Source organism: Epinephelus fuscoguttatus, linkage group LG21 (assembly GCF_011397635.1).
Source record: "Epinephelus fuscoguttatus linkage group LG21, E.fuscoguttatus.final_Chr_v1".
Taxonomy (NCBI): domain Eukaryota; kingdom Metazoa; phylum Chordata; class Actinopteri; order Perciformes; family Serranidae; genus Epinephelus; species Epinephelus fuscoguttatus.
In genome coordinates this window covers 24,084,848-24,112,309 of record NC_064772.1, presented here as the reverse complement: position 1 = coordinate 24,112,309, position 27,462 = coordinate 24,084,848, and the positions used below count along the sequence as shown (strand labels likewise).

The window sequence follows — 27,462 nt, the reverse complement described above, 5'->3', positions numbered from 1 at the left end:
GTTAAATTAAATATTACATTTATTATTATTTTATGAGATTGCATTCACCCAATGAATGAATGAAGAATTTCCCCCAAAATTGTTTTCAGTAAATGTTATTTATCAACTTTCATTTAGTGAGTTGTCGTCATGTTTTGTAAGATATTGTGTAATGCTCATAACGGCTGCTGCTGTCACGTAGCAGTTTAAGGAGGACCCAAATGCAGACTAACAGGCCGGTTGAGATTTCAACAAAAAGCGAGCTTTAATACAGCTGATAAAAAACAGCAGGTTATTGAAAGTCCAAATGAAAGCAGAACAAAAATAAACTGAAAACCAACAGGGAAAAATATGATGAACTCGGGTAAAAAAAAAAAAAAATCCAAATACAAGGTATCAGGCAGGACACGCAGCATGGACGACGTCAAGAACACAGGGATGAGCACGGGAAAAACACAGGATGAACCCAGGAGGGACACAGATGAACTAACAAAGAACAAAGGGAAACACACAGGTGTATGTACACAGAAAACTAATCACAGGAATGGGACACAGCTGGAGTAGGAAGACATGGGCAAAAGGAGGGAAATGGGGATTGGCTAACAACAAGGGTGGAGCAAACAAGACTAATACAGAACAGGTGTGAAGGGAAGACTCTGGGAAGTGGGAACAGGGAAGGACTAACGAGACAGGTGTGACAGAAAACAGGCGGGAAAACACACAAAGACAGGAAGTAAAGCCAGACACGACATATGAGGAGAGAATCTAGAAAATAATACAGGAAACAGATTAAACATGAATGAATAACATGAAACAAGGAAGAACACAAACAGGAAACTCCTAAATTAAGGCCATAGGATAACAGAACATAAACCCAGGATCATGACAGCTTGAATTTAAAATACGATTTGGTTATTCAGATTCAGAGTCAGATATCTTTATTGTCACTGTACAAACATACAATGAAATAAATCAAACAGGTGATGAGCAGGATGGAGTCTTCTAGGATGTTATGTGTTTTCTGCAGGCACCGGGAGGTGAAGATGTTGTCCAGGGCAGGTAGCCGTTGGTGTCTGATGTTCTGTGCAGTTTTAGAATAGTCAGCTTTTCAAAGTTAAAAATTCCGTGTAAATGTAAGAGAAAGAACATCCCTTAGCCTCCAAATCTGAGGCCATGGTTCTCTGCCGGAAACACGCGGACTGCCCTCTTTCGGGTTGGGGGAGACTTACTGCCTCAAGTGAGGGAGTTCAAGTATCTTGTATTGTTGTTCATGAGTGATGGTAGAATGGACTGTGAGATGGATCAGCCATTTGGTGCGGCTTCTGCAGTGATGTGGGCGCTGGACCGTCGTGGTGAAGAGGGAGCTGAGCTGGAAGGTGAAGATTTCAATTTCCTGGTCCATCTTCGTCCCAACCCTCACCTGTGAGCTCTGGGTAGTGACCGAAAGAATGAGAATGTAGATACAAGCGTCCGTAATGAGTTTCCTCCGTGGGTTGGCTGGGCTCAGCCTTAGAGATAGGGTAAGGAGCTCGGACATCCGGAGGGAGCCGCTGCTCTTCTGCGTTGAAAGGGGTCAGTTGAGGTGTTTCGGGCATCTGATCAGGATGCCTCCTGGGCACCTCCCATTAGAGGTATTTCAGGGAATATTCAGGGTTTGGATTCTAATTTATACAAAAAGTCTGTAAATAAATCAAATGATTTCTTTTTATTACCCAAAATTCTCTCCTGGCAAAATATATAGATTTCCTAAAAGTAGATATCTATTTCCCTAGTTTACTTATTGTTTTCCATGTTCCTTTAGCATATGCTGTAAGGCAGTATTGGTGATTGTAGCTTATTGAGTTCTAATGGTGTGTCTCAAATCGCGTACTTCCAGTACACTTCCATGTAGTATACTATGTGCACTATGTACTCATTGACACAGTGCACGAATTTCGACAGGGTAGTGTTGTCTCAAACCAAACACGGCTGTTGTGCACTTACTGGAAATGGCGACCGCAGATTAGCTAGTTAGCAAACTAGCATTAGCATTCGCGTTATTGTTCGCGGTACCAACTCATTACAGACTGCTAAATTAACCCAGTAAACATACTGCTGGCTTATACCCCACAACAATATAGTGGTGCTCAGTGCAAAAAACACATGTATTTGTACAATGCAGCAACGTTCACGGTTGCGATTTCCAGTTTAAAAAGTGGTCCCTCCCCTTCCTCTACATGGCCAAGATGGCGACCATTGAGTGCGAGAAGTGTCCATAGTTCCACACTCAACTTCTTGACCATTTTGAGTGCACCATCCGGGTGCTCATGGTGCACAGCATTTTTCCATACTTCTCAGTGTGAAAGCACTTATGCACTCAAAATATTAAGTGTAAGTACAGAAGTACGCGATTTGAGACACAGCATAAGATTCAGGGCACTGGTGAGGATTCTGACTTTAATGTAATCAAACCAAATTCTCAGCATCAGACCATCAAACAGCAGGAGTGTCCCCTTTCTCTGTTCTCAATTCATTCATTTGCTTGTCAAAATATTCTGTACATGCCTTGACAAGACTGACAAGACTGAGAACTTCAATATAAACACACAACCACTGAAGTATTTTTCCTAATCCTTCATCCCATGATTTATTTGTCAGAAGACTGAGAATAACGTATTCTGTACGTGCGATCTGAACAACTTGTGAGCCCACAATACTTCAGCATTATCGACCCCATGCATACAGTCAAAGGCAGAGTAACTGCAGTTGCCATTGACTGAAATGAAAGCATTTACTCAAGTCCTAAAACTCTGATAATGCACGATCAGCTGTCATAGACAGACCAGTGTATCATCTGAATCCATTAATAACGACATCATAACATTTGAATAAGATACATTCCAAAAATGTATTGTCGGATGTATTTGATTCATGAGGCGTAATAGTTTCATTTCCTTTCTCAGATCTATTGTTTGGTGCTTTTACTCTCATCAGGGTGAGAATCACTTTAATGTACTTTATGTCAGTGTTTTCCACTGGTAAATGACGTGAATTAACCCTGAGGCCAATATATATTTTGATCAATGGAAAAAACATTCACAGCTGCTTTAAAGAGTTCAATTGCTTTGATGTTCGGGCATTTTGCTGAGGTGGATTTTAGTAGTTAGCAGTGAGTTTGACTTCCAGGATGGTAGCTGGCATTGATTTCTCTGTTCTTTTGCTATGGTAGAGCAGGAGTTGATTTTTCTGTCCTGTTAGTACAATGTCAGGTTCTCCTGGTTTATTTATTATTCTGTGGTTACAGGGGGTCGACCTCTCTGTGCAGTCTGTTTGTGTTCTGCTGTTGTCTGGATCTTCAGTTACTAAAACATATGTCTGTGCTCCGGGAGACTTGTGTTTCAGTAACGGGGCTACTGTTCTCTGTTGTCAGATCTTCCGGAGGTGTTGGCTGGTGTTCAAGAAGGCCTCCAGTAAAGGACCCCGACGATTAGAGAAGTACCCAGATGAGAAGGCAGCCTATTTCAGGAGCTTCCACAAGGTAAACACACACGACTGAAACACAATACAGATTAAATTTTGATCATTCTGATTCATTTAGATGTTGGATTACATAACAAACAGTAAATTAATCTGCAGTCATTTTGTAATTTATGGCTGCAACTGATATTTTCCAAGCAGTGACCTCAAGGACAGGAAAATGAAGTCAATGCGAAGTGCCAAAAACTGCAGTTTTTCTAATGGCCACTTGAGGCAGGCTTCAAAAGCAAGTCATAGACCCCCATGTTAAACTACCCAACTTTGCAGCAGAAATAAACATGTTTACAGACTGATACAAAAAAAAAAAGGGCTTTGGTCTCTGTAGCCAATGGTGGAAGTGGTAAATGGACTGCACTTGTATAGCGCCTTTCTAGTCCTCCAACCACTCAAAGCACTTTTACGCTACGTGTCACATTCACCCATTCACACACACTGGTGGCCGAGGCTTTTATACACCGTCCCACCTTCTACACCTTCACATGCTTTAACAGCAATGGAACAACCAGCAATTTGGAGTTCAGTATCTTGCCCAAGGATACTTCGGCATGCGGACTGGAAGATCCGGGGATGGAATGGCCGATCTTCTGATTGGTGGATGACCCACTCTATCTCTGAACCAAAGCCGCCCATAATTTCAACATAATGACAGCTGTACGGGGGCTGTGCATAATTAAAGGCTTGGCTGCTTTAAGTGACAGGCTGTCTACTAGGCGTCACCTCGGGCTCTCAATCAGATCCACCCCTTGCTTCTCCACGGCTCCAGACTCTTGTCCAAATCTTAGGCCACTTCTGACTCCAAAAATCCAAGATGGCAACTGCCAAAATACCAAACTCAGTACTTCAAAAAGGGAGTCCAACAAACCAATGGGTAACGGTGGCTACATCCATTAATTTTAATACAGTCTATTGTATTATCATGACTGATAATCCTCCTATCCAAGGTAACATCATAGATTTAAAAAAAAGAATGTGTAAAAATCAATCTTAAACATCTTAAGATGTTTTGAAGATGTCTTCGCACACATTAAAGGAACAATGCGTGAAATTTAGGGGATTTAGTGGCATCTAGCAGTGAGGGTTGCCGATTGCAACCAACTGAAATTTCTCCTGATTAAAATTTCGTAAGTATTCATAGTATTGGAGGTTTTTACCGCAAAATATCCGCAGAGGTTTCTTCCTCTCCAAAACAAACAAACCTAGTGAGTTAAATCGGTGATAACATGGAATAAAGCAGGTTCACATTACAAATTAACATTTTTTCAACAGAGAGGCCGCCTGCCCAGCACCTGCTTATATGTTGTCACCTTTTTTCTCTGAGAGGTTAAGATCCAGTCATTCTGGAGGTTTGAGCTTAATTATCTGCAGAGGTCTCCTTTGCCAAAACAAACAAACCTGGTGATTTAAACTGGTAAAATATCCAACACTCTTGCTGCAGAGGGGCTGCTAACTATGGTGGCCGATGCAAAAATGTGAATGAGCCTATCTAGAGCCAGTGTGTGGTATTCCTTTCTGGGCTACTGTAGAAACATGGTTGTGCAACATGGCGATCTTTATAGACTCCCTATATAGATATAAACGGCTCAGTCTAAGGTACTGCAAACAACAATCCTTATTTTCAGGTCATTATACACTTAAGAAAAAATGCTTATTATATTCAGCTTCTACCAATATATCTCCCTAAATCCTACACATTGGACCTTAAGTAGATCTAGAAACCAGTGTTGTTTGGTGCAAGTCTAAACCACATGTTGTGTTGTAACTAAGGCACATTTCTAAACTCAAAGTTACATAGTGCTTGGAAAAAAACAAGTATGAAATAAAGTATGTGGCTGTTTTATTGTCTTGAGCCTTATGCATCTTAATGAATACTTATTTTATGTGTAGGAAACAAGACATGTTTCACCAAGCAAAAGGTTTAAATTAACATGTATTTTGCTAGTGGTTATGCCTAAGGGTATTAACGTCCGTCAACCTTTTAGTCGATCAACCTGTAGTGACCAGATTGCCATGAAATTAGAAATCAATATTCATAATCTCCGCAGTGTGATCTCTAATGATCTGGTAACACCCTGACCTTTTGTCTAATGCCACATCAGACCACCTATCATGTTTGAAGTCTGATAATGCCACTAATAAATAACACCATATATGCAGTCTCCTGTGGGTACTCATAGTCTCCAGTGGTTCTCGATTTTTAGAGCTTGTCTTCCTGAATACCAAAAGGAGATTAAACCTGGTGTGTCACTTCCCAGGGAACAGTCTCTGGCCGAGTCTAAATGCTACTGACATTGGCATGCAGAGCACATTCACCAGACAACAGCCAAGAGTTTCATTTTGCAATTTGGCCAACTGGTGGAATTAATTAGCTTTAGCTGATAAAATCTGACGCCGATGGTCGCCCACCTAAAATGAGGAGCCTGGCATTGTGTTTGGGCATTAGATGTATTCTCTTAAAACATCAGAAAACACGTTCCAGTGAGGTTATGATTTGAATTGATCTCAATGAATGTGATGCAGTAAAACGCAGCATTTTTGTAGGATTATCTTACTCAAGGTGGGTGTTTACAATTACAAAATAAAGAATATTAAACCTATGGAGTAGATCCTGAGTACTGAACTGTGTTACACACTCTTACCAAGAACCTTGTTTTCATCTTTATATAAAAAGTTCCATCCATTGGCCACAGATGATGGAGTTAAGGATCCATTAAGACACATTTTGCAACCTTATCTTCTCCTCTGGGCCTTTCCCTCCCTTTTGAAAGTAATAATCCAGTATATATATCTCTCCCCGCCTCTTAAGCCCTTTGAAATACTCCAATTATGGCTCATTATCATGGTGAGAGGAGACGATGTTAAAGGAGTAGCGCCGTGAACAGTGTTTTATAGTAATGAGAGGAGATAAGAGCAGATAATAGGGGACTCTGACACCAGGTTTGCCATGTTGCTGTAGTTGGAGAGCTGATCTCGTAGTCTTTAACAGGCTGTCTGTTATCGTGTCATTATGAATTAGGTTGGGGATTTCTCAAAACTGTGGAAATTACCTCAGTCTCTCCCTGAATGCATGCACGCACAAGCTCGGAAGATTTTAAGATCCACTTTGTTAGCATCCCCCCGCTGCTACAGTACCAGCCGTGTATTGTGAATGAAGCTTCTCCCTGCCTACTGCATCATGCTGTCACACGGGGTGTTCTGTGTGGCTGTAACCCCCCCCCCCCCCCCCCCTCCACCACCACCACCTCCTCCCAGAGGCATCTCATACACCCAGCGCCGGAGTGAGCGATGAGTGCACGCATGCACCAGTGCACCTGGTAATGCATCGCCACAAAGATCAAGAAAGGTCCCGTCTGAGGGCTTCATTCAACGCTGCAGTGCTTTGGGAGGAAATAGGCTGCACTGGTGGCTGATTTACAGAATCAACACAAAGGGGATTGGCTTTCTATCCCACTTTTTTATTTCTCTCTCCATATCCCCTTTACTCCCCCTCCGCTCCCTCTCGCTTTCTCTGTGCCTTTTTCTCTGTCTGAGAAGCACTGGTCCACACAGTAAAACAATCCCTGAATATTTTTAGCAATATTTTTAGCCCTGCGAAAAGTTGTTTTCTTGTGTGTGTGTGCGCTACACTTCTTGAGCTCTCCTGAGCTCCTGACAGAGGCAGCTAAAGTGGAGAGATGGATCTGTATTTAAATGCCTAAACACAGTATGTGCATGTGGAAGTAGATGGTTTCAGTCACACTATAGTGCAGTTCGTCAGCTGGACCACATCTTTGGTTTTGAGAGAAATATCTCAACAACTGTTGGATATCTTGCACTGAATTTTGTGCAGAGATTCATGGTCCTCAGAGGATGAATCCTGATGACTTTGATTATCTTCTCACTTTTCCTCTAGTGGAAAGCAGCATGACGGTGCAGTGGTTGGCATTGTTGCCTCACAAGAAGAGGTTGCTGGGTTGAACCCAGGGTGGGTTTTCTCAGGGTACTCCAGCTTCCTCCCACAGTCCAAAGACATGCAGGTTAATTGGTGACTCTAAATTGTCCGTGTGAATGTGAGTGCGAGTGGTTGTCTGTCTCTATGTGTCAGCCCTGTGATAGTCTGGTGACCTGTCCAGGGTGTAACCTGCCTCTCGCCCAATGTCAGCTGGGATAGGCTCCAGCCCCCTCTCGACTCCCAACAGAATAAGCGGTTAAGGAAAATGAATGAAAACAAAGAATATAGCGCAGTTGGTCGGCTGGACCACATCTTTGGTTTTGAGTGAAATATCTCAACAATTGCTGGATAGCTTGCACTGAATGTTGTACAGACATTAATGTTCCCCAGAGGATGAATCCTAATGACTGATTATCACCTGACTTTTCCTCTAGTGCCACCAGCAGGTTGACATTTCAGCCTTGTTGTGTCATATCTCAGGAGGGATTGGCAGGAAATTTGGTACCGACAATCATCTACCTCTCAGAATCTACTGTAATCAATGTATTGGTCCATTAACTTTCATCTAACACCATCAAGTCAAAATTTGCCCTGTATTTTAGTGTACAACTAAATATTTGTTAACTAATAACATTTCCATCAGCCTCAATTACAGATCAGATGTTAGCATGCTAATATACTAAACTAAAGGCCCAACAACAACCAAACCAACATCAAAGAACTAGTGGCGACGAAGGCCAAATGTTGAGTCGCCTCACGTCGCCTGTGTCTCAGCTAAAAAGTTGCACCTGAACACACTGCAAAGTCTAGCCAACGGCCAAATTGCACGTGCATTCTGCGCCTGCGTGAGAGGAAATAACGCTGTACTCTGCACTCGTCATTCAAAAAGGTTTGCAAAGGCAGACAGGACAGATTCAAGACACCAGTTAGAAAATTAACAACACAAGCCAATGTTGAAAGAACAAATTGTGCGCTAGTGAACAGAAACACAGACAATTGCAAACAGGTTTTACTACAGAGCTCAGTGGCTAAAACAAGTAATCTTGGATCATATAATGAGTTTGGTTCTATGTCATGCCCTCTTGACTTTAGCTGTTTGTTTGCTTTCCTCACTTCCACCTCTCTTCTCGTGCACTGAGCCAGTCAGAGTGATTGGGGCTCTAACGCTGATTCAACATGCTAAATCGGCAGAAATAAAGCAGGTAATGACTAATTAGTGCCAACAATGCGGGACACACAGTAAAAACTAGGGCGACAGATGCTCACTGACGGCCTGACATTGACCGATAGCTGACCGTCGGCTTGGTCTGCCAGAGCCCTAAGAGAACCAGCAGCGTACAGAGTACCTGCTGAACATCAGCATGTTAGCACTGGTTAGCAAGCTGACATTAGCGTATAACTTTGAGCACTGCTGTGCCTACGTAGAGCCTCACAGAGCCGCTGCTAGCTCGGCTGTAGACTCATCGTCTTCCTGGTTTGGGATTTAACTTACACCTCTGAATAAACTCGAAGGAAGACGGAGAGAGAGGAAGACGAGAGGAGACGAGGAATAGGTCTCATCACAAATGATTCACTTTGCTCGGACTCTCGCGCCTCGGGCTGGGAATGCACCCAAATCTCTCCCTCAGACACACGGCCTCACAAACACACACACACACATACACACAAAGAGGGACTAAAACATGCACAGTTACACAAACAGAGAAGAAGATGAGAGGCTGGTGGAATTCACGGCTCAGAAATTCCCACAGTTGATGCTTGCTTTGTGTCAGTTATATGTATGAACGGCCTGCCCGAGGACAAATACATCCTGTATCCTCCTCACAGGAGGAAAAAAAAAATCACCTCATCTTATATAAAATATTTAGATACCATCTTTGAAGAGGATAAAAAGTTACAAATGAAAAATATCTGCTGTCTTTCAATATCCATAACCTCCTCTCCCTTCTCGTTTCCTTTTTTATTTCCTTGCTTTTAAAAGTGTCCGTGAACGCTGTGCAGAGGATATCTGACAATAGAGGGGAAATGCATGATATGTAATGTTATCGAGCAAAGAAATCTGTGGTCCACATATGTTGTGTGTGTTATTAGGTCTGGTCTTTTAACCTTAAACAGCCATGCTTTACTATACGGGCAGTGAGCCCAGCTAATTCATTCCCAACAGTCTGGCAAAGGGCCCACAGTTAGCGCACAATGGACTACAATAATGTAATGGGCCTTATCTCCCAGGCAGAGTGAACACAGAGGAGACTGTTGAACAAAATGGCCTGTAAATGCGGGTGATATTCAATTAAATGTAATCTTCTCGTTTTTTTCCATTCACAATCAATCTCCTGGTAAAGTGATTTAGATGCTTTTGATCGCACTCCCCCTGCTATTGACTGGAAAATCAGTTTCAAGGAGAGGCACTGGGACCGTGGATGCACAGAGTATACAGTACGAGCATCAGGTCACATTTAAGTGCTTTCAGCAATACATTACACACCACTGCAGCAACCACCGCGCTGCAACCAGCTGACAGTGCGGATGATTTCTTAGTTTTTAAAAAAGAGCTTTTTGTAATCAGCGGAAAAAACTGCTGTTATTTATCTGTCCCTTAAGATTTCTGTTTCACTTTGCCATCCTTTATACGCTAAGCCTCTAACTACTATTGCACTTTCAGCGAAGTCGGTGCAAGATGGCAATTAAGCCTTTGCTGCTGCTGCTGCTGCTGCTCCTGGCTGTGTTCGTTCAAGGTAACGTGCTGCTGCCACTCTCTCCTTCCTCTTTAGATCACTGAGCTCCATAACATCAAGAACATAACCCGGATGCCACGGGAGACAAAAAAGCACGCCGTGGCGATCATCTTCTGTGACGACACATCCAAGACATTTGCCTGTGAATCAGGTAAGCGCCTTTTCCCCCCCAAATTCAGATTTCAAATTAGCCTGTTTAGCTACAGTGGAGCAGTGGAGTGTGGAAAGCATTGGCTGCTAGGGTGTTTGTGGGATTTTTTTCTTTTTTTTGCATGCAAAGATGTGAATGTGTGTCAGGAGATGCTGCATGAGAAGTGGAGTGTGGTTTGCAAAAAAAGTTTGTCAAGAAGCGGAGGAGGAAACAACTTCAGTGAGAGGCAGGAAGAGAGAGGGAGAGGTGAAAGAGGCAGTGGAGAATTGGAGTTTAGCCAAGTGATGCTCATTTGCCGCTATATTAAGAAGTGGGAGGATCTGTTCCGAAATATTGATTTTCATACTGCAGGTATGAAAAACGATATTGGGCATCGTTTGCAGTGTGTTGCAACCCAATTATGGACTGTAACAATAGAGATTGCCTCTAATACGTGGACAGGAAGCCAAAGAGGCACATGATCTGCACACGGTTGGTTGGGATTCAACAGTGTGTTCTTAAGGTGCAAATAAAGGGAGCTGGCATACAGGAAGCCGGGGGCTAGATAAGGTGGATGCAACCGATAAGCAGACGAGGATGAACGTCTCCATTTTAACTCCAGCCTCGTGGATGCGTGTGCGCACGTGTGTAGCAGTCACCCTCAGGGGAAATATTGAACTGGGAGTGGTGAACTCTTCCTTGCCTTTACTCTGTTTTTCCATGATCACTCACTCTCTCTTCCTCTCTCTCTTGGCTCATTTCCATGCACACTGCCTCCCCCTCCACTCACACCACCATATGGATGTCTCTATCACTCTGCGTCCATGACCTCCCATAGTCCTTCACTTCCTGGAATCCCCTTACATTTACACCCCGCACTCAGCACCTGGTTTAGACATCCACATGATGACCACAGTATGAGGAAATACATGATGTTAAGGATTTTCATGCAACTTGTTTTTTATTTAAAGATCCAATGTGTAGGATTTAGGGGGGTATATTAGAAATTGAATACCACCTTAAAACAAGAGTCATTATGTTTTCGGTACCTTAGAATGAGCTATTTATATCTACATACGGAGTGGGTCTTTGTCTACAGAGACAGCCATGTTGTGCTGCCTTGTTTCTACACACTACAAATTACAACCTAAACCTAAAAAAATTACATTGACAAATTGCATGCATCTTTTTAAGTAGTTCCAACTCTGGCATTATTGAGTAAATCCCATGAACCTTTTATAATCTGACAAACCAACATGATTTGCTTTGACCTTGAAAAATGGACAATTTATCCAAAAGTTCTGTTGATATTTAGTGGTCAAACTATTTTATTTAGGGTATTCTAACTTATTTATTTTAATTCCGTCCTACTCAAAAATGTTTTTTAGTTTGACTTAAACACATTAATGAAACAAACATATATTTTTTAAAGACTATTTTTTCAGGCTTTTGCCTTTAATGAACAGGACAGAGTGAAATGGGGTGAGAGAGAGAGAGCGGGGGGTGACACGCAGCAAATGGTTGAATCGAACCTGCGACCGCTGCAGCGAGGCGTCGCCTCTGTACATGGGGCACCGGCACTATACACTACGCTACCGACGCCCCACAAACATATATTTTTTAGAGTCATTTTTTAGAGTGCAGTAGCCCAGAACAGACAAACCAAGCTCTGACTCTAGACAGGGCTTTATGCGTATTAGCATGGCCGTCATATTCATGTTGGCAGCCCCTCCACGATGAGAGCGTCAGGAAAAACACAGACTTTTTTTTTTTTTTATGTGAAAGCGCTTTATTCAATGTTTTTACTGGTTTAAATAACCTAGTCTGCTAATTCTGGAGATGAAGAGACCTCAGCAGATAATTTGGCTCACGATGAAAACCTCCTGAACATTTGGGACTTGTGTTATCAGAGGAAAAATGTGAGCAAAGATTAGCAGGTGCTGGGCTAGTAGCTCATGTTCCACTTGCCAAACAGCATCGGAGAAACACTGATTTGTAACATCAAACTATTTTTACCGGTTTAATTTACCAGGGGTCTCATTAATAAACATTGTATACGCACAAAACGAGGCCTGAAAGAGACGTACAAACAGACTTCATAGGAGAAACTTTGATGCATGCTTACGAACATTTTGGGGATGGGAAATTGATGACACAGATGGTGAGGTGGAAACCTGATTGTAGAAATTGTCTAATATTTTTCGGCACACACCATTTTTGGCTTTTGTTCATGGCGTACGTCAGAGCATGTGAGCGGAGCTGAGCAGGGAGCGGAAGGATTTTGTGTTGAGCGAGGAGTTTACTGTGTACTTCAGAAAAGAAACTGAGAAGAGAAGCAGCGGTACCGTGTAGAATGGTCCCTAACTGTGGGGAGAGGGCTTCCCCGGAGAATCTACCAAGCTCATGTTTTATTTGTGAATAGAAGATTACAGGTTAGGTGAGCAAGTGGAGCGGGATAAAATTTATGATGGAGTGGAGCGGAGTGGAGCTAAGAATGCGCTTACATACATTTTTAGTATGGATCCTATGCATTGTTTTATAAATGAGAACCCTGGTCTGTTTGTTTTAGAGAAGAAGAGAAGTCAGTGGATAATTCGGCTCACGATGAAACCTTCTGAACATTTGGAACCTATGTTATCAGAGGAAAAATGTGAGCAAAAAAACTGGTGCTGGACTAGTGGCCTGTCTTCCATTTGCCAGGTAGCATCAGAGAAACATTATTAGTGTTTTTACCGGTTTAAATCACCTGGTCCATTTGTTTTGAGGAGGAGGAGACCTCTGCAGATAATTTGGCCTCAGATAATCAGATAATCTGCCCACGATAAAAACCTCCTGAGCAACAAACACTGAAGCAATTCTAAACAAGTTTAGCTGGTTGCAGTCCTCACTGCTGGATGCCGCTAAATCCCTCTAAATCTTACACACTGGACCTTTAAGTTACGTTTTTAAAAAGTCATAAGTCCAGGAAGGAGGTTGCCATCTATTTTAGTAGTAAAATACTTTATTTTTCTGCTTTCTAGGACCTTTTGTGATGATAGTGAAAGAGTACAAATGTACTCCAGAGCTGAATTATTTGCCAGGTCTAGCTGGGTCAGGTTACATGAGAGCTTACCTACATCAGATGCTAATTTGGCACGCAGTCTTCCCACTACTGTGCGATGTCAATGGGAGTTTGGATCTGAAAACTGAACCTGGCAGTTAGAAAGCAAATCTCAAACTTATTTGAGGGCTGCCATCCAAACGAAGCCAAATAGTTTTGAAGTGGTGACTGTTTTTGTTGTTGTTGTTTTTTAAGAGGAAAAAAAAAGGAGTATGATGATATCATGACATGTTATTTTTAAAAATAACCTTCTGATGCCTGCATCCACGCAGTGGCATGTTGTGTAGTGTTAATGAAATGCTGAACAAAAGACGGTAACAGAGCTTACATTTTTTTGACAGGTGTGCTTTGGGTGCGTCTGTCAAAATATGCAAAAAGAGATAAAGACAGTGTGACCTGCAGATTGAATAATGTGTCAGCTGCGTACGATTGTACTCCATCCTGACAGTCTCCTGATTGGATTCTCACTTATTCTTTCACTCCGGCCTCATTCTGTTGTTCTCCAGCAACAAAAAAAATGCTACTCCATCCTATTCTATCACACACCTACACCTCCGCACACACAGAGACATCCTCCTACCATATTTCTTCATGCATGGCACACAGACGAGCGAGGCTGCCTCTGCGCTGATGAAGTGTTTGTTTAGCCGATTTTCCACTCACTGGCCTTAAAAGTGTGGGAGTTTAGAGGCACTCAAAGGCCATGGCAACTCTGAATGAGAAAGCCGAATCTGGGGAGGCATGAGCAAGGAGCTAAAGTGCAGAGCTGCTGCCTCTCAGTGTGTGTGTGTGTGTGTGTGTGTGTGTGTGTGAGTGTGCATCTGTATTTCTGCTTTCTGTTGTGTGAATGAAGTGCTTGAGGCAGCGGCAGACCTTTCCTTCACCCTGCAAAGTTGTGTAGATCTGTCCCATTGGACACTACAGTTGATCTGACAAACAGGCTGTCAGCTATCACACAAGCTAGTTTCAAGTGAATGGAATGAAAATACTTCCACACACACATATGTTACACAAGCATGCATTCACCTTTAGATTAATAGACACAGAAACACTCTGCTGTTCAAGTGCTTCCATAAGTGTGTCTGTACACATCACTGGCCATAGTTAACATATCCCAGAATTCCACAGGGCCTGGAGTTAAGGAGCTTCAGAAAGATAACCAACTCCAGCATTTGCCTCATTTCATACCTCAGTGACTCTCACCAAATGCTCACATGAGACAATTGGAAATCCTCTCTATTGTAAATACTGTTTTTTCCTGACTTAACAAGAAGGTGAAATGGTGTTCACAAACAACAGACTGCTGCAGAGACTTCCTGATTTGACTTGTGAAATCATCTGTCTCCACTTAGCCTCTAATTAAAACATTTAATTTTACAATGAATGCCACCCCCCTCCTTTATGCTGTACTGTAGATATAATTCCTCAAGATTGATGCTTTAATATTCATATAATCATAGTTGTTCTGCTTTATTCTATACAGTGAGCGCTTAAACAAATAGTTCCATGTTGCTTCATTTGCTTTCTTGCAGAGAGTTTAATGATAACACTGTCATCAAGGGCATAGGATTGGTTTCAACATTTGGGGGGGGGTGGAAATTTTCAAACACTTAATTTCCTGCATTCTGGTGATTTTTTGCGCACCAATTTGTGCCTTTTCTGCATCAAATTATAGTGTAAATGTCTTTCATTTTGTCAAAAAAATCCTCTGCTACCTCCATGTTTTTATAGGGGGGTGGGACAAATGCACATGTTCTAAATATTGAGGGGCAGGGGTGTCGTAGTGGCGGCAAAAGTGGGACTGAATACCCAGGGCCCATGTGGGAGGGGGGCCTTTGAAAAGCCTGCAGTAAAAAGTTTAGTTCGCAACTTTATGTATTTATTTATTTTTATTTTTTTTAGTAATTAGTGCCATAACTAAATTAAAATTTCAAAAATATCTAAAATTAGAAACACTTATATCCATTGAAAGGCATCATAATGGATGTAGTGACAGAGACGTGCTTTTTTTCTTGAGAGGTCACTATGTTTGAATAGTTTTTGTACAGTATTATATGTTGTATTTGTTGCATTTTAAATGTATTTTTATTGGCTTCCACTTTCGGCCAGGTCTCTCTTGTAAAAGATACTTTCAATCTCAATGGGACTTCCTGGTTAAATAAAGCTTAATTAAAAAAAAAAAAAAAAAATTGGCTGAATAAATTAGTTCAAAGGCCGAACTTTGTATAAAAGAAATAGTGGGGAGCTCTCTGAGGCTCCTCTCACCCCATAAAGACGCAGAATGGTTTAGTCCAGCCTTACACTGGGGGTTTTTTTTTCTCCAAATGTAGCTATAGCCAAGTGAGCGACTGCTCTTAATATACATTGTCATGTTTTTCCCCCATGAAAAGGAGATCAGAGAAAGCAAACTAAGGCCATGTTCACACGAAAACGATCCACTGAAAAACGAATCATTTCTCATTTTCCGCGTTCCGCGTTTAGACGACAACGTTTTGATAACAATCGCCGTGCACACAGATCCGCAAAAATGACCAAAAACGCTGCAGTATACATGCCAGGCCAGTAGTTGGCGGTGTGACACTTATGCTTCCTTCTACAGAGCGGCGATGTATAAACAAACAAAACGGCAACAGCACGAATGATTGTCTGGACGGACGACGAGGTGGCGTTGCTACAATAAATCTACACTATGATGGGGAAGCGATGATAAATTCAACAGGGTGAGCGGCACAAACAGAGCTCAGGACCGCCATGTTGTGATGGTCGACTTTCTCGCGCATGCCTAGTGACTGGAACCGTAATGCGCGTGTGCGAAAAGTCTCCGTTTTCACAGTAACTGCGTATTGCAAGTTTACATGACAACAGAGACGGTGCTGTTTCCAAAGAATTGCACTCTGGAACCCGTTTTCAAAATGTTGCGTTTTCAGGCACCCAAAACACCGCTGTTGTGTAAACGATCGGCCAAAACCAAACTAAAGTTTACTGTTTTCAGTTGAAATCGTTGTCGTATAAACGGGACCTGACTTTAAAATAAAAAAAGGTGTGAAAAGGTTCAGAAGGTGCGTGAGAGAGACATAACAACAGGGGGCCCACAAAAACTGCAGGGGCCCAGAATATGGTGCCACACCCCTGTTGAGGGGAACATGTCACCTGCGTCTCCCCCAAAGTCTACACTTATGACTCTCATATCATAGCTTTCACCAATGGTTCCCAACTGGCAGATGGGGGTCCAAAAGTGGGTTGCAGGTCTATTCTAAATGGACCGCAAGTAACTCGCAAGTGCAGTTTCCTGCTGTAGAGTGAGTGACTAAGGAACAGCTACTTAACACAGACAGCAAAGTAGCTTGATGACATGGCCAAACACAAGTATGAAGCTGAATGTATTAAACTGTGTGGACCTTAAACTAATGACTAATGAAATCTGGACCCTGTGGCTGGACCAGTTGGGAACCAATGGCCGACACTAGATACGCAGCTACTTCCAACAGTCCCTAACCCCTTTAGAACCCCCAACATGTTGTGCTCCGGCTTCAGTAGTGATTAATCAAGCAAGAAATAATGTGTTAATTAGTGAGCTGTTTCTGGTGTGCAGATTTGTTACCAGGCTCTCTGTTACACCCTTGTGCTAAGCTAAGCTAAGCTAAGTGGCTACTCATGCTAGCCTCCTATTTAACGCACAGACATCAGCATGGTGTCAGTTATCTCATCCAACTTTTGACACCAAAGCAAATAAGTGTGTATTTTCCTCTCATCATTTCATTCTGTTGAAGTATTTATTTTTTTCATTTCATTTCCTGTCCACTTAACAAGCAGCTTCAGTTTGGAAAATAGCTTATTGATCGACTGAATAGGTGATCACCAGTTTCATTTTCGGCTGTGGCCACTTTGTTCCAGCAGAACTACTTATAATGTGCAGCCTTAGAACTGAGTATTGGCAAAGGAGAGGGAGGAGAGACCTCGCTTTCATCTGTCTTTGGCTGTTGCTGAACCCACCTCCTCTTTTAATCTGCACCCGATCGATTGGATTGATTTTTCTCCCCCCTGGTTACTGTTAGCAGTACTCATGTTCTGAACATGCGGCATTTTATTCTGAAATTCTTTCGTTGATTTATGTGCGTGTGTAAACACTAAAGGCACAGTTGTTGTAGTATGGTATGATCTGTGTTTTATTAGGTCTGGATATGGAGGAGGTGTGTGTGTGTGTGTTTGATTATGGACATGCCTTAATGCTGTGTCGCTGTGTGCAGAGCTGGATGCAGAGGAATGGTGTAAGCTGCTGTGCGTGGAGTGCCTGGGCAGCCGTCTCAACGACATCAGCCTGGGAGAGCCAGACCTGTTAGCGGCGGGGGTGCAGCGGGAGCAGAACGGTGAGTGCCCAATTAGTCCCTGCTAACACAGACAGCCATTCAGGGTCAATCTCTCACACTCAGCTCGCCACCAAGCAGTTAGCGGTTGCAGTCCAGGCCCGCATGTGTTAATGCAACTGAGTCCTCAGAGGGTTAGGGGAGCAGAACAGCCACTGTCCAATTAGGCCAATGTCTGATCTGAAGTCCCCTGTAACAGTCTTTAGCTACATTAGCACATGTTGGTTCAACTTCAGAGGTACATTCGGATGTGTGTGTGTTGAAAGAAATCTGTGTGTGTGTGTGAGTTAGAGCACAGGTCACAGGCTGTGGTCGGGGCTCTGTTCCAGCCCTAATGAGAAGTGCTGTGCATCACTGGCTTCCCTCATAATGAAGCTTGTCACAGAGATGGATGAGATTATGGCTCCTGAAGCCATGTGAAATAAATGTGCTTCCCCACATATTCCACTCACAGGAAATGGAAATGGAAAAGAGAGGAGACAACAGGGCGCTGCTATCACACTGGAGCTCATTCTCTGTGTAATTTGTAAACTCGCAGAGGAAATTGAAAAGGCAACAGGCAAAGAAGAGCGGTTTAAAGTTGTAAAAGGGCGAGTAATTGAAAAGAATCTGCCGTCATTTCAGCCCATTTCATATCACCGCCGCCGTGAAGTGAAATTATATTCTTCAACATAACTTGGCCACATTTTTTTTAAAAGATATCAATACACATTTTTTTTTGACTGAGCTGACTGAACTGTAACAACACAATTCCTCTCCCTTCTGTTGTGGTAGAAGTTTGGTGCTTGTGCAAAAGTTGCAGCAGTGTGTTACGGAGACACACTGAGCCAGTGCCTCTCTGCTGCCTGGATGACTGAATGAAACAAGAGGCTTCGGCCTGCAACCATGTTTCAATTAGTAGCCCTCCCCAAACAGCAGGGGCCGATAATTAGATCAGAGTTCATTTTCACTGTCCCTAAAAATACGCCACACTATGACATTGCCATTTTCTATCCACTGCAGACACATGGCTTATTTTGAATCATTAAGCGTAATTAGTGAGAACTAATTTAGATTATGGAGAACTCGCTCCCTCTCTGTCTCTCCTCCTCTCTTCCTCTCCGTCTGCCTCAGAGTTAGTTTAATGTGAATGGGCAGATTTGGCTCCTTGATCCCAGTCTAGCTCACTGGATGGCTACTTAGACCCACTGCAGGTGAAGTCAGGTAAAGTGCTTTTTAAAATACCCTTTTTAAAGGGTTGTTATACTCTACTTGGCACTGTGCTCCTGGGAACACTCAGAGCTTTAGAAATGGGTTCAGACTTTTGCCCTGATCTATGCCTCGCCACTATTCCTAATGCCGGCCTTACACCAAATGACCTGAGATGCGATCACACGGTCGCAGACAATTTTTCAGAGTTGGAATATAATCATGAGAGTTTTACCTCAGTTGGTGCACGCTCCTGTGATTTCAATCCTTTTGTCTAAGGTGGTCATAAAACTCAGTCTGAGCTGTCTTAAGTCTTTTTATCATCTTGACGTTGAAAATCACACGTTTAATGTTATCGTAAATTTTTTGTCTTGGCCCACACAAAAACTGGAGCTCAGTGATGTGAGCAGCAACCATTAGCTGTGGTCTCTCCAGAACCAAACAAAAGCAGCAGAACTGGGTAGACATTAAATATGGAGGGGACTCTAGGGAGGTGCAAGAACATGAACATGTCTCTGTTCTCTTGGACTGTAGAAAAGGAGGAGAAACTGGTGGAGTTGTGGGGTAAACAAGTATGTTTTTAAATTGGTGTGTACCTCACCCACCAACCAGTACTCATTTCAGTGAGAAATTTTAGTTCAGTCAGGACCACTTTAGTCAAAGAAAACTTTATTTCCATTTGCAGTATTATATTTGGCAGTATGGCTCTGTTCTGGGGCCTCTTTGCTTTTCCTAGGCTTATGCAGAAAGCCTAAGGTGGAGAGAGCACACCTCTCCGCCCTTCCATGCGCCTGTATGGAAAGTCTTAAGGCAGAGAGCACACCTGTCTGCCCTTCCATGCGCCTGTATGGAAAGTCTTAAGGCAGAGAGCACACCTCTCCGCCCTTACATGCGCCTGTATGGAAAGTCTTAAGGCAGAGAGCACACCTGTCTGCCCTTCCATTCGCCTACACGGAAAGCCTCAGAGTGCTTTCAGACCTAGAGTTTTCTTGCTTTGGTCCGAATCAGGGACTGATTGTGTTACCAAGTTGTATAATTGCCTAGAGTTGGTTCGTGTTCTCACAGCAGCATTTACAAGTGGACCAGAACAAATGCTGTGCGCGATAAAGCTGCTCTTGATTGGTCAGAATTTCCATGTGGGAAAAATCCAGGAAGTAAACAAATCGTTGAAGAAGAGTACACTTGCAGGATAAATGTGACACTTTCTAATGTCACAATGGAGGGACAACTACGCAGGTTGATTTTAGCGCTGCTCATCGTGGACTATATTGCTGTCATTGTTCATTTTAGTCAAACCATACAGTTTGAAAACGAGGCGCGGCTCCAACTAGAAAACAATGTTTTGATGCACTGGATGTGCTGAATGTGCATATTAAAGCAGTACAGGAGGAGGTGCACATTAATAATCCTCCAGGACTGTAACATGCTCATGTTTAACCTAAACTATGTGCCATGTGACTGCAGTTGGTTCAGATTGAGATCGGAACATGTTCTCACCACAAACGAACCGCACCAGAGTTCATTTGTAACTGGACCGAGACCACCTCTTCAATAGAGTCTAAGTCCGGTTTATTTGGTGCACACCAAATGAACTTGAATTTGATTCAACCAAACCATACAGGGCAGGTGTGAAAGCACTCTAAGGCAGGGAGAGCAGCAGCATTCTTAGAGTTATGTGTTTTTGCGGACACTAAAGGAATTGTTAACATGTCATATTTCTTAAAGGGAATTTGGTGTAATAGCAGCACTAAAAACTTATATTATCTTTGGATGCAAGAGGGTGTCAGACTTTAATCCTTTAAAAGTCTTCTATGGCATGTTGGGCATAAGACTTCATGGCTTGGTTTTTGTCCTGTACATGCTGTGTGAATTGTGGGACCTTATACACACAGTTGTGTGCCTTTGTCCAATCAATGCAGTTTGCCACAGGTGGACTTCAATCAAGTTCAAGACACATCTTGGGGATAATTAAAGCAAACAGGATGCACCTGACCACAATCTGAAGTGCCACAGCAAAGAGTCTGAATACCTAATAAGAGATTTTAGTTTTTGTTCTTTAATAAATGTGCAATGTCTAGAAACATACTTTCACTTTGTCATTATGGGTTATTTAGTGTAGATAGATGGGCAAAAATGGCAATTTTATCCATTTAAAATTACATCTACAACACAATAAAATGCGCAGAGAGTGAAGGGGTCTGAATACTTTCTGTCAGGCTTTGTCCTAATTTCCCTGAAAACATTTCACAGTGTGTCCTGATGATTATCGAAGGTAACAGGGACGATGTTTCTGCAAAGAGATGTATCGTTCAAATGTCAGCTTTAAGTGCTGCAAGTGCCAAAAGTAAAATTCTATTCACCTCCATTGTGCTGAGATAGAGGCATACGTCTTGAAACGTGGACAAAACCAAAACTATTGTGACCCAACCCCTTAACACTGGATGTAAATAGCCATCTCAGAGTTCTCCACATTGTTTGCCACTGTTCCCTTTTTAAAATCGTCTTTTTGTGAATCTTTCCAGAGCGTTTCAACGTGTACCTAATGCCCACCCCAAATCTGGACATCTACGGGGAGTGCACCATGCAGATCACCCACGAAAACATCTACTTGTGGGACATTCACAACGCACGCCTCAAACTTGTCATGTGGCCCCTCAGCTCCCTGCGCAGATACGGACGAGACTCCACCTGGTTCACTTTTGAGTCCGGAAGGTGTGTGTGTGCATGAGGATAAGTGCTTGTGTTGTTTTGTGTGTGTCAGTGATTGAAATGTTAGCGGTGGGAGGGGTAGAAAAAAAAACTTTTGGAAATGTCATAAAAACTTCAACAAAGCAAGTTTGGATATCGAAAACATCCCAGGATATCAGCATTTGCCGCAGAGCCCTTCAGGCATTGATGTGACAGGTGTCTCTGTGAATGTGTGTCTTTGTTTGTGTACCATATCTACTCACGCATGTGTGTGTGTGTGTGTGTGTGTTTGACTTCAGTGGGCTATTATATCAATGCGCCTCCCTGTAAGTGCACATTCAAGCATGCATTTTTGTAAATCAGCAATCCAAGAGTGAGCACGATCAAAGCGTGTGCACTTCTCTCTGTCTCTGTGTGTGTGTTCCTGGCGCAGGATGTGTGACACAGGAGAGGGTTTGTTCACGTTCCAGACGCGGGAGGGGGAGATGATCTACCAGCGGGTCCACTCGGCCACGCTGGCCATTGCCCAGCAGCATGAGAGGATGATGGAGGAGATGGAGAAGAGCTCCCAGGTACATTTTTACATTTTTGCTTGTTTGTCTGATTCACCCACAGCAGCTCGCAACGAGGCCATCGGTTTTATTCTTGTGCTGCCAACATTACAAACAGCTAATAATGAGTGCAAGTGTCAGCACGCCATTGTTCCGGGGATAATTATTGAATGCGTGCAAAGCGTGCGTCACATACGGCTATTCCTAATCCTGGTAGAAACACAGAGCAAGACTCTTGTGTACAAAGACTGCATCCGTACACAAATATTAAAATATACATCTATTTTTTTTGTTTAAAAATGTCTGTATTGTTTCACTGGTTTCTTTGTTTGGTTTAGGCGGATCAAACTACAATGCCACTGAGGCTGTTCACAGAATTAATTTTAGAAACCAATGAACACAAAGGCAATAAATCATGATTTTCACACACAACGTTCCCACACACACACACACACACATAAGAATACACTTTTCTCTCAAGGTACCGCTGTCCAGTCTTTCCCCAAAGAGCCGCCTTGGACCAGGAGCCCTCTTGACACCCCACGGTCTTGGCCTCCGCTCCCTCCTTCCATCACAACACCCGTCCATCCTTTTCCTTCCTCCCTCCTTCCTTCCGTCCTTCCTCCCCTCCCCTCCCCACTATCATCTGTATTCTTTATTTATGTAGGCCTGCCTAGTGTTTGATGAGCCTTGACCATATGGCCATGCTCTTGGACCCCACCATTTGGGAACGTTTCCAAATGCAGCATTTACCCTCAGCTCTATAAATCACACGGATAGCTACACAAAACTGACCACTCGCCGCCGCAGAGTGGGTGAGAAAATGCAGATTCACTCGGCTTCACTCTGCTCCTTTCTCTAAAATATTGGCGTTTTTCATATATTTCCAGAAGTAGCCTGGTTCTACGATGAAGCCTTTAGTTTCACGCCACAAATAAAACTCTAAAACACATCAGCCAGCACCACAACAATAATCATGATCCCAAATGAATCCTCATCTCGCCCGCCAAACAGCCATCCAGAGTGGAAACATGCCATACCAAACTATGAGCGCTTTCTGTTTACTGACACACCCAGAGCAATTTCCCCTGTTGTGAGTGACTGACTGAGAGTGACAGGAAGTGAGAGACACTGTAAGCTTTCTCTGTCTTGTTTCAGATCCACCCCAGAGAGACGCTAACCAAGTCCATCTCCCTGCCACGCAGCGCCTACTGGCAGCACATCACGCGTCAGAACAGCGTGGGAGATCTCTACAGTTACCAAGGTACAGGCATGCAGTCACTAATTATCATATGCACGGTGTTGCTATTTCTTTACCTGCCTATCAGTGGTAATGTGTGGAGCACTGTGGAAGAGGTGGAGGACAGACAGGTAGGTGGAGAGGCAGGGAGACATAGGAGCTGGTTTACATCTACAAATAAACCTTCTAAATATGGGCTGTTATTCAAACGAGAATAACATGGAAACCTCTGAATTCCAAATTAAATGTGTTTAGCTTTGAAGTCTGAAATCATCCCATAATAGACTAGCGCAGAATCTTAGTTTCCGTCTTCAATTTAATAATGAAAGAACTTACTGAAAAATAGTTTTGAATTGAGCCAGAGCCGTTTTTTCTGTGATAAACAATAAAAACAGAGACAGACATCCTCATAATCTAAATTAAATTATGAAGGACAAAAATAATTTGGTATGTTCTTGAAAGCAGTGGGTTCATATCTCTCTATGTGTGTGTGTGTGTGTGTGTGTGTGTGTGTGTGTGTGTGTGTGTGTGGGAGGGAGACAGAGAGAGAGAGAGAGAGAGAGATAAAAGTCATCCCCAATACATCAAACAAACATTTAAAAGCAATACTTTTGTTTTTGCTCCATTTTTCACAGGTTTAAGTTAAACATCTGACTTTATTTGTGCATTCAATACAAAAACTTGTCACAAATTCTGGTCGCTAATGTGTTAAAATCAGTGTTAGTGAGCACTTCTCCTTTTCCAAGATAATCCATCCACCTGTTGCATATCAAGATGCTGATTGAACAGTGTCACTACTACACAGGTGCACCCTGGGATGGTCACAGTAAAAGAACACTCTAAAGTGTTAGTTCTGAAGGAGCATGCTGACATGCTGACTGCAGGATTGTCCACTAAAAATGTTGGCAATGAACTTAATGTCCAGTTAACCCCCATAAGATGTGTCCAACGTTGTTTCCCTGAATTTGGCAGTACATCCAACCAGCCTCACAACTGCACAAATCTGTTTGGGCTGCAGGCATTCTTTTGGTCACTTTCACTTCTGGTAGTTGTAACTGGCACAGGGTTGGGTGTGGTTTCACGTTATTTTACCTGTTCATGTACTGGTGTGGCGGCTTTTAGACAAAGATGGTGAGTTTTTGGCGCCGATATTTTCTTTTAACGGCAGTAAGGAAAATAAATGCCAAATGCCAATTGTCACTTTTTCTGAAAATGGTCACTGCTGATGTTTGATGTGGACTTTAAGTTTGTGATTTATTGCTGGATAGTTCAGGTTTAATTGTATTTCATTCATTCATTCATCTTCTAACCGCTTCATCCTCTTGAGGGTCGCGGGGGGGCTGGAGCCTATCCCAGCTAACATCGGGCGAGAGGCAGGGTACACCCTGGACAGGTCGCCAGACTATCGCAGGGCTGACACATAGAGACAGACAACCATTCACGCTCACATTCACACCTACGGGCAATTTAGAGTTATCAATTAACCTAGTCCCCAATCTGCATGTCTTTGGACTGTGGGAGGAAGCCGGAGTGCCCGGAGAAAACCCATGCTGACACGGGGAGAACATGCAAACTCCACACAGAAGGACTCCTACGCCTGGGATCGAACCGGCAACCCTCTTGCTGTGAGGCGAGAGTGCTAACCACCACACCACCGTGCCGCCCCTAATTGTATTTCATTGATGTCTATTTTATGGTATAAGTATTTATTCATTTAGTGTTGTAACGACCCCCCACAAACACTGTTCCTATGTTTGGTGAGATGACAGTTTGTTTCATCTCATTTTGCTTAAACATTGTTATGTTTGCTCAATAAATCATCATAAAAACGCCACTTCAGCATGGATTTATTGAACGAGTCACAGTAAAGAGCCTACTCAGCCTCTTAGTGGCTTTATCATCGATAGTATAGTTGCTACAACAATGATGAACTGCTGTCAGGTCAAGACCACAGAGAGGACAATGAGCATGCACATGAGCTTCCATACGGCATCAACTGTTCAGATGGCTGGTCTCATATGATCTTGCAGGTGAAAGTGCTGGATACGGAGGTCCTGATCTGGTGTGGTTACATGTGGTCTGCAGATATGAGGCTGGTTGGATGTACCGCCAAATTCCAGGAAGGGACATTAGAGCTATCTTATGATAGTGAAATGAACATTGGGTTCACATGCAACAGCCAGTGGCATGCTCCCTCAAAACTTGGGAGAACTGCAGCACTGTGTGATTAAAATTAAATCATGGGGGAGGAAAATAATTTGTGTGTGTTCTTGCAAGCAAATGAGTTCATGTCTATGTGTGTGTTTGTGTGTGTGCATGAGGGAAGGAGCGATCAATGTCACCCCAAATATATTAATATTGCAGCAGGTGCCCTATAGCGTTCATTCCCCTGCGTGCACTTACTGTAAACATAAAGGGTGTGTGTGTTAACGTCTTGATGTAGAACCAGAGGCAGAGAGGTGATTAGTGAGCTGATGAGATTACACTCTGTCCATGGTATTAGTTGATTAGTAGACTTATCTGAGGATTATGGGCCTTTTGGCTTTCACTGATAGAGCAAAACAGAACGCAAGGCGAAGATGAAAGTTGCTCTGACGTCATAATTTTCTTTTGAAAACCTAAGGCTGGATTAATTTTTTAATTATTATTATTATTATCATTTAATTATGGCACGATAAGCTCAAAAGCAAAGTATGTCTTCCATTACAAACATCAACATGTTTTTTTTTTTTTTTATTTACACTAAACAGAGAAGCGTGCACCTCAGGGTCATTATTTATAGGCCCAGTCTCTGTAAACTCTCCTTTTTCAACTCTTCCTCTCCAAACTCTGGTGAGCAGAGGAGCTTCTCTCTCATCCATCACCCTGGCATCTCCGCTGGTCCTCCCACACTTTCTCCGCGTGTCTGTCCCGATTCAGAACAACCCTCCACCTTCTCCCACTCATACACATTCAGCGCTACCATTATCTCCCCCCCCTCCTTTCCCATGAATAAATTGAATGCATCAGTGTGTTTGAGGACGCAGCGAAAAGGTCTCGTCAGACAAGGGGGGCGACAAGGTGATTCTGGGGAGCGACAGGAGTTTAACTCCTATTGTGACACGGGATGTTCAGACCGTGAAAGGCATGTCAGGAGGAGCTCACACACGTCGAGTGCTGCTGCTGCTGCTGCTTTTAACATGGCTGTGAGCCAGTCTTAGATGAGGAGAGCCATACAGAGTAATTGCATTGATTCTTCATTGGCAGAAGGTCTCCACCTCCCTGAAGCTCTTTTACATCCTCTGCTCTCTGAGCTGCTCTCTGCTCAGCATAACCTTACATGTTCCAACAGCACTGCGTCTTTAGAAGGGATGTTAACAAATATGAATGTATATGTTTATATATGCATTCTGAAAGTACACAGACTTCGTCCAGGTTTTTCACAGACATCACACACACACCACTTAAGGGTGGAAGAAAATTCACAAAATTCAATACAGCATAGGATCGCAATATTATCCCTTGCAATATTGCATCAAAACATGGATGCAAAGTGTCGATTCTTTATCACATAAATTATTAGTATGCCAAAGTCAAGTTAAACTTTTGGTCGCCTACTAGAATAATTAAATTAATTCTTCTCTCAGTCCACTAGTTACATTGCTGCAATAAAAATGATTGAATTGAGATGTACTGACTGAAAACTTTATGTATTTATTTAACCTTTGTTTAACCAGAATGTCCCACGGAGATTGAAAATATTTTACAAGAGAGACCTGGCCAAAGTAGCAGTCAATCAAAACACATTTAAAATGAAACAAATACAACATAAAACAACAACTATTCAAACAGAGTGTCCTCTCAAGCAAAACAAGCACGTCACCACATTCTTTTTGATGCCCTTAAATTCATCAATGGATACAAGTGTTACGAATTTTAGATCTTTTGAAGATTGTTCCATGTCCATGGCGCAGAGTAGGAGAATGCAGTTTTCCCCAGATCTGTTAAAAACCTGGGGTACTTTAAAAAGCAACAACCTGGAGGAGCGTAGCTGGAAACTACCA

The 27,462-nt window shown here is 42.8% G+C and overlaps 1 protein-coding gene across 1 annotated transcript in view; it reads left to right on the top strand.

Moving 5' to 3' along the window:
• Positions 1-27,462, top strand: part of dok6 (docking protein 6) — a 70,967-nt gene that overhangs the window by 30,573 nt on the left and 12,932 nt on the right. The window contains exons 2-7 of the mRNA XM_049565733.1: positions 3,389-3,496; positions 10,195-10,309; positions 17,636-17,755; positions 21,463-21,652; positions 22,062-22,200; positions 23,338-23,443. Coding sequence (XP_049421690.1) covers positions 3,389-3,496; positions 10,195-10,309; positions 17,636-17,755; positions 21,463-21,652; positions 22,062-22,200; positions 23,338-23,443 — 778 coding nt within the window. The remainder of the gene's footprint in view (positions 1-3,388; positions 3,497-10,194; positions 10,310-17,635; positions 17,756-21,462; positions 21,653-22,061; positions 22,201-23,337; positions 23,444-27,462) is intronic.